This window comes from Cavia porcellus, unplaced genomic scaffold, assembly GCF_034190915.1.
Source record: "Cavia porcellus strain 051 isolate PalLab524CR breed Dunkin Hartley unplaced genomic scaffold, mCavPor4.1 scaffold_17, whole genome shotgun sequence".
NCBI lineage: Eukaryota > Metazoa > Chordata > Mammalia > Rodentia > Caviidae > Cavia > Cavia porcellus.
In genome coordinates, this window is record NW_026947500.1 from 54,865,404 (window position 1) to 54,879,470 (window position 14,067).

Consider the following 14,067-nt stretch of genomic DNA (forward strand, 5'->3'; position numbering starts at 1 on the left):
TCTCATCCATGATGGGAGGTACATCTTCTGGCAAAAGGCATGGAGCAGTCACAATGAACACCTCTATTAAGCTAAGAATTAAAATTACCTAGAAAATGGAAATAGGTAACGTAAGTGAAAAGAAGTCACTGATGTATGGAGTGCAAATGTGAGTACTGGCTGGTCAGTCTTGAAATAAAGGACTTATACATGCTGATTTGCATGTGTATATATTTGCATAAGTGTGTGTGTGTGTGTGTGTGTGTGTGTGTGTGTGTGTGTGTATGAAATTGCTTAATGAAAGACATGGAAAGGATATCTATGTTTAGAGCTTTTTCAACTGGGAAAGGGAGTAAGAGAGGAATCATCCGGGAGGGATGGGATGGAAAGGGGATAGAAGAGAATTAAAATATGTTATGTACTGCTATAGATGCTCCATGATAAATGTAATCATGTACTGCAGGTAGGTACTAATAACATGCATTAATATGCATTTTGGATGTGCAAAGAGAAGGAAATGAAGGATGGAAAGGAAGGGAGGGCATGAGATAAAGGATTAAGATATATTATGTAAAGGCACAAATTTCACATGACAAATGTGATCATTATGTATGACAAACATGATGAGTTAAAAAAAGAGTTGAAGACACCATGTTAAAAAAGGAGAAAAATAAATATATGCAAAAAATTCTTACCCAAAAATTCCTTTGCTTGTCATCATGGATCATGGGTGCATCAGGTGAGATCTCATGCTATCCAGTTCTTATGGGTCATAGCTGATGGGAGACATATCTCGCATGGTCAAGTCTTCATAAGGTTCAGCTTGAGCTAACAGGTCTTGGTAAGGATCTTCAGAATTTGATCTGATGAAGCAGCTTAGTGCAGAAACCTGCAAATAGGATCACATAACCATCCACAGTTGTTTCATTCAAGTCCTCAGCGCTTCTCACTTTTGTGGCCTGACCTTATCTCTGCAATGCTCTATCTAGCTCAGTAGTTCTCCAGTGGTGGTAATTTTCCTCCCCAGGTACCATGTGTCAGTATCTGGAGACATTTTGGTTGCTATAACAGTGGGGCTGGGAAAGAAGTAATGTCATCCAGCTGCTGAGATGCTCCAAAGATACTAGGTCCACAAGCATCCATCTCCCCATAACAAAGGAATATCCACCCCCAAATGTCAGTAGTAACCAAGGCGAAACACCATTCTCAGCCAGTCCCTTCACAACAACCTGAAGAGGGAAATGTTAGCCAGTGTGAACTACCATAAAATACCTAAATGGTGTTTTAAAAGTTCTGAGTGAACTTGTGAAGTATTTATTTATCCAGAAATCTGGGCCAGCACATAGGGAATTTTGAGCAGTAGGACAAAAGTCCACTCCATTTATGAAATGACATAAAGCCATGAATACAGTGAGTCGTTACATTTCTATGTCTTTCATTTTAGAAACATGGAAACAGAAATATACGATTGGGGACTTGCACGGCCACCAAGTATGAGGCTTTGCAGAATCTATGGTAGAGCACACATAGGCAGCATGAGAAACTGTACACATACATGCACAGGAGCACACACAGATTTGGCACACGTGACTCTGTCAACTACTTCAAATGCTCCATCTGCTTCTCCCACAGGAAGGCTACTTACCCAGCTGATCTCACTACCAGCCACATGATACGTGAACGCAGAGAGGGTTAAAGAAATGGCAAGCTGAATGCATGTCACTATCACTTGGAGGACCAAGATGCTCTGTCAAAGAGAAGGCAAGTTCAGGGTTGAGGTTTCCTTACCCATCTCTACCCTGAAGTGATCTCATTCTAGCTCCCCAGAGTCAGGGTTAATGGATATTCAGCGGAAGGGTGTGTTTCCCATCCTAGATGTGCAGAGACCACCGAAGTGATGCAATGGATATGACACCAGCCTTCTCCAGGTGGTTAACCATAAATAGACTTCTACAGAGAGAAATATGGGTCATGGGGGTTCTGACTGACACAGGCTCCACTAGGAAGTTTCTTGACATTCTAGAGTTGGTTACTTTTAATTGTTGCTCTTCACATAGTTAAGAAACACCTTGAGCACACTAAGGATTCACACACGCACACTCACACACACACACACACGACTCAGGTAACTCAACTTTAGCCACAGAAAGAATGTATTCATCAACATTAGACTTAGATTCTCCTGAGTAAACTAAGAAAGGTCTCAGATCAGTTCCCGAATTTGAAAAATTTAATAACTTTCACTAATTTTGTGTAACTTTACCAGTAATCCACAAGCAGGTAAATTCTTGATTAATGTTCCAGACCAGTTTTCTCTTTTCTGGACATTTTTATCCATAGATAGTGCTTCATTATAAAATTTTTTGTCCATTAGAGGATATTTGAAAGAATATACAGATATATATATATATATATATATATATATATATGAAACCATACACATAATTTTATGCACATGATTCTGTAATTATGTACAAAAACCCTTACCTTGTCTTTGCACAAACTTTTAATGTATTTTTATATTCTATTTGAGCATTTAGAAACACATCTTTAGTCTTTGCTTATGGGAGATTATTGTAGGGAAAACACGTTACATGTTAAAATATCTTCCAACTACATAATACTTACAGTGGCTAATGATTTAGACATAGGGCACTCATAAAAGTCAACACAGTAGAATAGTAATATGTCCATTAAATTAAAGAATAATAGATTTAGCTCGATAATTGAAAGTACTGTGCTGATGATGTTAGCTCCAATATTTACTCCAACCTGAAAGAGATTTGCATCCTGATTAAAAACACCCAGAATCTTTTTTATTCTTGACTATGAATTCTGCAAATGTAGACACACTTCACAAGGCATCCTGGAGGTACAATCTGTCTTTATTGGCCAGTGGGGAAATTCGCAAGTGGTTCAACTCATTCAGTTCAACTTATTAGAAAAAAGTTTTCTGGCATAGTATCTTGCAGAATTAAATAATTGGTTCTCCAAAACTGAAATGTCACAGGCAGAGCCAACCTGATGGGGACTTTGTTTTACTGTCACTGGTAGAAATGATTTTTTATATAACCAACCTTTATTAAAACTGAATTGGAAGGTTCCAGCCATAAAATATGCTCTCTTTCTCTCTTTAGACTGTCAAAATGACCCTTCAACTACTGTGATAAAGGTCTATATGCAAAGGCTCTTTTATATTTTGTTGGGAAACTTACATTAAAGTTTTCTGGACTTTGACACATGAATGCCCATTGGAAAAAACCAAACAAAAGGAATTATAAATATTCTTGAAGTAAAAATTGAAATAGTCAATTAAACTCACTGAAATATTTAAAGCTTTTTACTTTAGCTATGTGTAGAGATTCAAAGTTGAATGTCCCATGCCCATTAAGTGAATAAAAAGGATAACAGTACTCACCAGAAATTTTGTATGTGTTTTTGCAGATGAGACTGTCAAAGCTCCAGAAATAATGAATTGTTTACAAGACAGGAAAGACAACAATGGGACAGAACTCTTTCCCATCTGTTATAGCCACTCTAACTCTGAAGGCCCCACCAAAGCTCTCTACATCCCAAGTCAATATGCATATTATAAAAGAACATTTTAAAAGGATAACTCATTGGCTTGAATCCTATACATGTGTCTGTCTTGATTCTTTCCAGGTTGCTAGAAAGACATGGAACAGATGTGCAGAAGCATGAGAAATGGAAATGTAGGTGGAAATGTTAACTCATAGATGTAAAGGAAACACCTTTTGTGGCAGCTAAAATTTAAAATAATGTTAAAAAGGAATATGGTTGTATGGAGAGAATAATGTGCAGGAGGAAAGAGGTGAGACAAGGACTCTGGGGATATGCTATGTGATCAAGCTGGATGTGAACAGTGAGTCTTCTCTGTATAAGAGATGTGATCCAATATATAATGAATCTTTAAATTAAAAAAATTACAATAAAAGACACATTGCCATTGATCCCATTCAAAATACTCCTCATCATTTGGACACATTTATCCCATTGTTCTCGCCATCTTCTGTAGCAGTTCTAGGGCGCAATTTTATGTGTCCTTTCCTTTCATGAATTCCCTTAGTGCTTGGCACAATACCTCCAATAAAAAAGTCACTTAGCTATTCTCTACAAAAAGTGGGTCATCACATTGAATATTTTTATTTCAGCTTACCCCCAAACTTCCCTAATTTCCAAGGTTATTCGAACAGACATACTCACAGACACTGAAGCCCAGAATGGGAAGCCCATGTAAAAGCTGGATAAAATGCTTTGCAAGATGGAGGACAAGGAGAAAACAGCCTCCATTACCCCCAGTAACAAACAGTTCAGGCCAATCATTATTTGAATTGCCTGCATGAAGGAAAAGTAAATATGAGGATTAAAGGAGAAAAATTGCATTACTTCTTGGAATTCCAAGATCACATTACATATTTTCCACCTTTATTGTCCCTTGGAAAAAATACTTAGAGTTGTGAAAGTACATTTGTGTCAGTTTATCTGGCCCTATCAGTGGACAATGCCTCAGTATATTTGGGAAGAAAACTCACAGTGTTTCATTTTGGGGAGCCTAGAACACTTTCAAATCATGTCATTTGACCTAATATATTCCTAGACTTTTTTCATAACAATTTTAATTTAATCATATAAAGTGTGTAATATAGTTCATCTCAAATACAATAAAAGAAACTTTAACTTTCCATAGTCACTTTTACTTCTTTAGAGAACTAAAAATCACTTACACCCAGGAACTGTAGATGGTTCTGAATGAAACTATGCAGGTTGCCGTGTGGACACTGAGAGGAGCTAGAGGGGTCTGTGTGTCCTATCTGTGCGCTTTGCATCTTTCCTGGCGGAATGTCTTCAGTGATTCCACTGCTTCCCATAATGTTGCTCATTCTGTGAAATGTATATAGGAAAACATTTTTAGTTAAGTTCCATTGCTACCCATGTGCAAGGTGCAGGCCGCTTTGGGAGAGGCACTTCAAAGAGAACAACAATTGTACCTCTTGTTATGCAGAGGATTGTATTCAACAGGAGTTGGAGTAGTGGCAAAATTCACACTATTTAAAACTGGGTAACAGAGTTCTCAAGATGGCCAGGAGAGGAGAAGAAACTGTACTTAAGAACTGGAGAGATGGAATCTAAGGTCCTGCAGAGTGGACTTGATGGAATGTGGAATCCCAGAGCCCACCAAGCCAGGAATAATCAGGCGAAATCACTCTAGGGCTGTGATCGGCCCATTCCCATATCCAAGAACTCTGGGTGTCCATTAGTGTGAAGGAGACACATCCCTATAGGCTTCCCATGCTTGAAGAAGGCAGTGGATTGAGTTGAAAGGACACAGACCTGAAGTCAGGTGAACCTGGCTATAAATCTCTCATCCTCCACACTTCCCCTGTAAGAACTCACGTTCTCTGAGTTTCACGTTTTTTGGTTGCAACTCAGGGATAGTACTGCTTATCTTAACCCATGGGGACTTTGTGATATACTTATGTTAACATAACTCAGCAAAGCTATTTAATAAAGAACCACAAATGTACATTTCCAGTTTATTTCCTTTCTCCTCACAATCAGAGCAATTTAAGCTTTTCTGCTACTTTTCTGTATCATTGGTTGGAATCCCAGTGTGTTCAATTTTTAGAGTAAAACCTATTCAATTGACTTTATCCTCCATGAGTATTTATTTTCTTCAGAAATATATACGTTATACATTAATATGGCATTTGCCTCATGAAATTTTAATGATTTTGAAAAATAGTGAAAAACTCCACCTAAAATTGCATTTATTATATGCAAGAATTAGTATCATTTGATTTTTTCCATTGTAACATTTATTGACATACATGAATGGTTTCATAGAGTTTAAATATGGCTTAAATGTACACTTATATCTAAAATATTTATACTTATTTTTTATATTAAACTCTTTATTAAGTCTTTTCTTAGTTATCATCTTATACTTATGCAATATTTACCATAAAGGATAAACCAATTTGTTAACTATTCTCAAGATATTGTATTTTAATTATGTATTTAATTATTGTATTTAATTATGTAATATTATTGGATCAAAATATCAAGGCCTTATTACACTCTGTATTACACATTATACCCTGAAAAGCAAGAGATCTAGCTGTGTATATTTCATGGAGATTCTTGAATTTACCAGGTAATTATACTGCATTACTTTCCACTCCTGGACAAAACACCTGACACCCAGTTTCAAATCGAAGTTTATTTGGTTCATGGTTTCAAAGAATTCAGTCTGCTCCTCCCTTCCCCCTATGTAGCAACTTCGTGGTGGAAGGACCATTTTTGATGGCAGAGCTTCCTAGGTCCTGGCAGCTAGAGGAGGGTTGGAAACAGAGGAGGGGAACAGCGCCAGGAAGGAAGCAGCCAGGAACCAGATGTAGACCCTGAAGCTGTGCTTCCATGGCCCTCACCCACCAGAAGTGTGCTTTACTCATCCCCTCAGAAGCTCCCAAGTCACCTGAGATGACAATGAAGCTAAGCATTGCAACACCTGTACTGGAAATCTTTTAAGGCTCGAAAGTATGTCAGACATTAAGTATTGCAAACAATGCTGATAAAAAGATTTTAAAATGAAAAAGAAATAAAAGAGAAAAAATAATGTAAATGTAAGAAATAGTGGCAAAATGTTCCTCTGTATTTGATATTCTAGAAAAGTAAGATTTTCTATCTCTGTGCCTCTTTAACATTTAGAACAACTTCTGGTGTATAAATGGAAAACAATCTTTACTTATTAAATCGATTAAAATTTTTAAAAATTTTTAAACGTATCACTGCCATTCTAAAAATATATTTAACATTTCATGGGTTAATTATGCATTATATTCAAAAGGCATGTTTTATGGTGACATATATTGGTCTAAAAATTTCTTGATTCTTTTGGAATTAGTATATATCATCTTCTCTGTGCTATGAAAAGGAAATTTTAGTCCATGTCATGCTTCTGGTGAAGAAAATGATATTATTTTTCAAAACCCTTTAACTCTACCATAAAACAATATATGCTTATGAAGATATGGATGTGGTAAATATCTTTAGATGTATGGGAAGAGGATTTATCAAACTGAAAACATTTGACCCAAAAAGGGTGGAAAGTGGATAAAGACTCAAGGTTGGGTTCCAACTCTACTTACAAGACTTATTTATTATAAGTATATAATAGTAAGTATAAAGTAACATTGAGGCAATATGGAAAAAATGTAAGTGTGCTGAGGCTGGGAGGCAGGTAAAGAAGTATCTGTTCCATTATTGTCTGTGCATACACTGAGACTAACAAATAGCTGTGAGGAAACACAGGCACAGAACCCTTCCTGGATGGAGAAGCATCTGTCTCAACCAGGTATCCACAATCCAGCTGGAATCTGTTCCCAACCTAGGCTCTTGCATGGTCTCAGCCCAAACTCAGATACAGAATCTCTCCCAAATTCTCCCACATAAACAACAAGTGAGCAGTGCTTACCTTGATGCCTACTCAAGCTGGATGAATCTTGGGGTGCAAGTCACCCTTATTTGCAACCTCATGTGAACCTACCTTACTGGGAATCACCCTCCCGAGTGTCAGCACTGTTACTCCAGACCACAAGAGATTATCAGGAGATAACAATCTTCAAAGCTGTGAAATTCAGGTCTTTTTAGCAGCTTCCTGAAGTTCTCTGGTGATATTTGTTCATACAGTATTTGTGTGTTTTCCTCATTCTTTTTTTTCCACACATTTTGGGTTTTATTACTCCTTAGTTCTTATTAATTTTTTTGGGGGGGAGAGAATAAAGTCAAATATGGCAAAACAAAGCTGTCAGTCAAACCAAGGATAGACATAGCACATGATGTAAAACAGAGTACAAGGTTATCAACAATGGTTATCAACAATGTCTCTTTTTTCCTTAAAAAATTGTCTATCTCATTATATATTATAAAGTTGAACAAAACAGTAGAGAACAAGACCAATAAAACTTAAGCATTGTAAACATTACAGGACTTCCAAAGGAGACAATGGTCAAACCAGAATGGGCATCTTAGTGAATCTTATTGCCTTCAAAGTAGTTGCCTATACTCTCAAACTTGATACTATCATACAGAATGGAACAGAGTCTAATCAGTCAAAACAAGATCGTGGGAATATTACAGGACTTCAAAACAAGTTAAGAGGAAATCAAAAAAGTTACTATTATATACCCAGCTAATTTTTTAAATTTTTCCTCTTAATTAAAAAAACATAAAAAATAACTAAATAATTTTTTAATGAATAAGGCAGAGATTGAGATAAAACAGGACATAACAATATAACAATACAGGTCAAAGCATGACTGTTTCAGCAACCTAGTGCTTCACCACCAAATAACCCGACTTAATAGTAGTTACCATAGTGTCTGTCTTTTTCCTTGAAATATTTGAATAAAACTTCATATACTATGGCCTCAAGTATTTCCATATCAAGAAGCCCAGAATAAAGCCTTTCCAATTAATAAGTGAAAACTTTATAAGGCTTCAAGGTCACATAATGGGGAATCATGATTACCACATATTTTTATATATTTGAATCATTACTTACATTAGGGAAACTATTCGGTATTCATACATGCGAGATTGATTTATCTCACTTATGAGTATGGTCTCAAGCTGCGCCCATTTATTGATAAATATCTCAACGTGATCCTTCTTTATAGCTGAATAATATTCCATTGTATAGAAATACCACAACTTTTTTATCCATTCCTCAGTTGATGGACACTTGGGTTTCCAAGATCTGGCAATTACAAATTGTGCTGCTATAAACATAGGTGCACATATATCACTGTGGTATGATGCTTTCAGTTCTTCTGGGAATATGCCTAAAAGTGGAATAGCTGGAATAAATGGGACTTCCAATCCCAGCTTTTTGAGAAATCTCCAGACTGACCTCCACAAAGGCTGTATCAGTCTACACTCCCACCAACAGTGTAGGAGAGTTCCTTTTTCTCCACAGCCTCTCCAGCATTTGTTGTTGTTGGTTTTCTTGATCCTGGCCATTCTTTCAGGAATGAGATGGTATCTCAGTGTGGTTTTAATTTGCATTTTTCTAATGACTCATGATGATGAACATTTTTTCATGTATTTATTTGCCATTTGCATTTCTTCATCTGAGAATTGCGTATTCATCTCAGATGCCCATTTTTGGATTGGATCTTTGAGTTTTGGGGGTCTGAGTTTTTTTTAATTCTCTTTTGTTTTAGCCAAGAGTCCTTTGTCTGAGAGAGAGTTCACTAAAATCTTTTCCCAGTTTGGGGGTTTTCTTTTTACCATGCTGGAGATTTCTTTTGACATGCAGAAACTTTTAAATAAGAAGTGGCCCCAGCTATTGATTCTGGGAAGTATTTCCCGTGCGGTTTGAGTCCTGTTCATGAATTCTCTACCTACTCCTATGTCTTCAAGGTTTCTACCCAATTTGTCTTCCAATAGATTTATTGTTTCTGTTTTAATATTCAGATCTTTGACTCATTTAGATTTTAATTTAGTACATGGTGATAGACATGGGTCTAGCTTTAGTTTTCGGCAAATGGAGAGCCAGTTTTTCCAGCACCATTTATTAAAGAGACTATCGTTCTTCCAGTGAACCTGCTTGGCTCCTTTATCAAAGATAAGGTTGTTGAGTGTGTTTGTAGTTGTGGTTGTATCTTCTAATCTATTCCATTGATCTTCAGCTCTGTTTTGATTCCAATGCCATGTTGATTTTACTACTGTTGCTTTGTAGTATAACTTCAAGTCAGGGATTGTGATGCCTCCTGCTTTGTCTTTGCTGCTTAGAATTGCCTTTGCTATTCTATGTCTGTTCTAGTTCCAGATGAAATTTAGGAGTGATTTCTCTAGATCTATAAGGTATGTTGATGGTATTTTTATTGGGATTGCATTGACTCTGTATAACAGTTTTGGGAGAATGGCAATGTTCACAATGTTTGTTCTTCCTATCCATGAGCAAGGGATGTCTTTCCATTTTCTGAGATCATCTTCAATTTCTTTTTTCAGTGTATTATAATTTTCACTGTATAAATCTTTCACTTCTTTTGTAAGAGTATTTCCTAAATATTTCATTTTTTTGCTTGCTAATGTGAATAGTCCAGTTTCTCTTATTTCCCTCTCTGTGATTTTGTTGTTCGTGTATAGGAATGTTATTGACTTCTGAGTACTGATTTTGTATCCAGCCACATTACTGAATTCATTTATCATATCTGAGACTCTTTCAATGGAATTTAGGGGGTCTTCTATGTAGAGTATCATGTCATCTGCAAACAATGATAATTTAACTTCTTCTTTTCCTATCTTTACCCCTTTTATTTCTCTCTCTTGCCTAATTGCTCTGGCTAGTACTTCCAGTACGATATTAAATATGAGTGGGGATAAAGGACATCCTTGTCTTGTGCCTGATTTTAAAGTAAAGCCTTTCAATTTTGGGCCATTTAGTATGATGCTGGCTGTTGGTTTGTCATAAATGGCCTTTATTATATTGAGGTAAAGACCATCTATTCCAATTTTCTGTAAAATTCTTATCATGAATAAATGTTGGATCTTATCGAAGGTTTTTTCTGCATCTATAAAAATGATCATGTGATTCTTACTTTTGACTTTATTGATATGGTAGATTACATTGATTGATTTACGTATGTTGAACCACGCTTGCATGCCTGGGATGAATCCCACTTGGTCATGGTGTATAATCTTCTTGATGATTTGCTGCATCCTATTTGCCAATATTTTATTGAGGATTTTTGCATCTGTGTTCATTAGGGAGATCGGTCTATAGTTCTCTTTTATAGTTGAGTGTTTCTCATGTTTTGGTACTAGAGTAATATTTGCTTCCAGGAATGACTTAGGAAGGATTGTGTGCCTTTCAATTTCATTGAATAGTTTGAGGAGTGTCAGCATTAGGTCTTCTTTGTATTTCTTGTAGAATTCTGCAGTGAATCCATCTGGGCCTGGGCTCTTCTTTGTCGGTAAGGACTTAATTACATTTTCAATTTCATTAACAGAGATTGGGTTATTCAACCGTTTTACATTCTCCTGATCTAGCTTTGGTACTTCATATGTTTCTAAGAATCTGTCTATTTCTTCTGTTATCAAACTTTTGAGAGTAGAGGTTTTCGAAATTGGTGTTGATGATCTTCTGTATTTCTATTGGGTCTGTAGTGATTTCACCTTTTTCATTTCTTATTGCATGAATTTGAGCTTTTTCTTCCCTTTTTAAAAAATAAGGTTGGCTAGGGGCTTATCGATTTTATTTATTCTTTCAAAGAATAAAGAATATTGATTCGTTGATTCTTTGGGTTGTTTTCTTAGTCTCTATTGCTTTGATTCCTGCTCTGATTTTTATAATTTCCTCCCTTTTTTTTAGCCTTGGGCTTGACTTGCTCTTTTTCTAGCAGTTGGAGGTGTAGCATCAAGTTATTTATTTGTATTCATTCTGTTTTCCTGATATGGGAACTCAGTGCAATAAATTTTCCTCTGAGGACGGCTTTCATTGCATCCCACAAATTCTGTTAAGTTGTATCTGCATTTTCCTTTTCTTGTAGGTATTGTTTAATTTCTTCTTTAATTTCTTCTGTGACCCACTGATTACTCAAGAGTGTGTTATTCAGTTTCCATGTGTTTGCGAGATTTTTGCAGTATCTTTTATCATTAATTTCTAATTTCAGAGCGCTATGATCCGATAACTTGCAAGGGATGATTTCAGCTCTTTTGCTTTTGTTTAAATATGTTCTGTGAGCTAATATATGGTCTATTTTAGAGAATGATCCATGTACTGCTGAGAAGAATGTGTATTCTGATGTTGTTGGGTGGAACATTCTGTATATGTCTATCAAATCCATTTGTTCGCAGGTGTGATTCAGTTCTGTTATTTCCTTGCTCATTTTCTGTGTGATTGATCTGTCCCTTGGTGTCAGTGGTGTATTAAGGTCCCCTGTTACAATTGTGTTACTGATAATTTGAGTTTTCATTTCTGTTAATAGTTGTTTTATATAACTGGGTGCTCTGGAGTTTGGTGCATATATATTTAAGATAGTTATCTCTTCCTCCTGGAGTTTTCCCCTAACGAGTATGTAGTGACCTTTTTTGTCCTTTATGGTAATTGTTGGTTTAAAGTTCACGTTGTCTGCAAACAGAGTGGCTACTCCTGCCTTTTTTTGGATTCCTGCTGCATGAAGTATCGTTTTCCATCCTTTGACTTTCAGTCTGTGAGTATCCTTCTGGGTTAGATGGGTTTCCTGTAAACAGCATATGGTTGGATTTTGTTTCTTGATCCATTCTGCTAGTCTGTTTCTTTTGATTGGTGCATTGAGACCATTTACATTAATGGTTATTACTGTTAAATGCTGGTTTATTGTTGGAATGTTATCTCTCTGCTGTTGCATCTTTATCTTTCTGTTCTGTTTAATTATCTGCTTTGTTTAGTGGTTTTTTCCTTTGTGTGTCTAAACTGTCTTTCAATATTTTTTGCAGGGTTGGTTTAGTGTTCATGAAGTTCTTCAGCTGTTCTTTGTCATGGAAGTATCGTATTTCACCATCAATTTTGAATGATAGTTTTGCAGGATACATCAGTCTAGGTTGGAAATCATTTTGCTTTAGGATCTGGAACACTTCACTCCATGCTCTTCTTGATTTTATTGTTTGTGCTGAGAAGTCTGCTGTAATTCTTATAGGTTTTCTTTTATAAGTGATCTGTCTTTTCTCTCTGACAGCTTTTAATAATCTATTCTTGTGTTGGATTTCTGGGATGGTGATTATTATATGTCTGGGTGTAGTTTTATTTTGGTTATGACTATTTGGAGTTCTATGTGCTTCACTGATCCTGATGCCGGTTTCTGATCTCATGGTTGGGAAATTTTCAGCTATTACTTCTCTAAATATCCTCTTGACATCCTTTATGTTGTCTCCTTCTTTTTCATTAATCCCTATCATTCTTGTTATTTTTCTTTGCATCGTCTTGCAGTTGTTGAATTGTTGTTTCCTGATTCCTTGTTATTTTAAAAAGATTTTTCCTATCCTGTTCACTAGCTGCAATCCTGTCTTCAAGGTCTGAAATTCTATCTTCACTTTCATTAAGGCAGCTTTTACAACTTTCAGTGGAGTTTTTTATTTCCTGTATATCTCTGTGCATCTGCATTATGCATTCTGTTTGTTTCTTATATTGCTTATATTTTTGTTTAGTTCCTCGAATTTTTTATCTGTGTTTTCTTTAGATATATTCAGAATCTCTTTCATTTCTTTTATCATTTCATCTTTTACCTGGGAGATTATTTCGAATTTGAAGTCCTTTAAAGCTTCCTGGATTTGCTGGTTAATTTCAGTCGCTATTGTGTCCAATAGTTGAGGTGAATGGCATGTATTTTCTTCTATATACATTGCTCCTAGGTTTTCTTGAGATGGGCTGGAGGTTTGAGGTTGCAATTTGGTCTTTAGTTTTGTCATTTTCCTATATTTCTGTGTTTCAAGTGTTATTTGAAAGCTTCCTCAGTGTCTGTTGGAAATCCCGTTCTATGTTTGCAGCTTCTGAGACTCTGGCACCCCGTTACCCCAAGCTTCTGGGCCTGCAGAACCACTGGCCCTCCTCTCCCTGTTCAGAACTCTGCAGCTCCAGATAAGCTGGGCCTCAGGGACACTGTGTGCCTACCTGCCCTTTGGAAGCTCCACACCTCTCCAAGGGCAGCTGGGATGCGGAGTCGGATGTAGCCTCCTCAAACCTGCCTCTCCACTTCACTGCACTCGGAAGCCTGGAGGTTCCCAAACAGTCTGGGCTTTGGGCAGCGTGTGCTGAGCACTCACCACTGGCCACGGTGCCTCTGGAACCTGTGATCCTCCCCAGCTTGCTGAGATATCCACAGTCCTCCAGACATACGGGAAGGCTGATGCAGGTGCCCCAGATCCACCCAGCCCCTCCTCTGCACACCGATGGTGAGGTGCAAGAGTCCCAAACAGGCTGGGCTCAGGGAACAGCCTGTGCCCGCGCACTTGTTGGAAGCTCCACAGTTCTTCAAGTGCAGCAGGGATGGGGAGGCAGATGCAGAGGCCTCAAACCCATCTCTT

The 14,067-nt window shown here is 37.0% G+C and overlaps 1 protein-coding gene across 1 annotated transcript in view; it reads right to left on the reverse strand.

The window, feature by feature from the left end:
- Nucleotides 1-742: 742 nt before the first annotated feature.
- The window catches only part of LOC100715578 (membrane-spanning 4-domains subfamily A member 4A-like), a 30,676-nt gene continuing 17,351 nt past the window's right edge, over nt 743-14,067 (reverse strand). The window contains exons 5-6 of the mRNA XM_063229094.1: nt 1,535-1,726; nt 743-868 (exon numbers count right to left, since the gene is read on the reverse strand). Coding sequence (XP_063085164.1) covers nt 743-868; nt 1,535-1,726 — 318 coding nt within the window. The remainder of the gene's footprint in view (nt 869-1,534; nt 1,727-14,067) is intronic.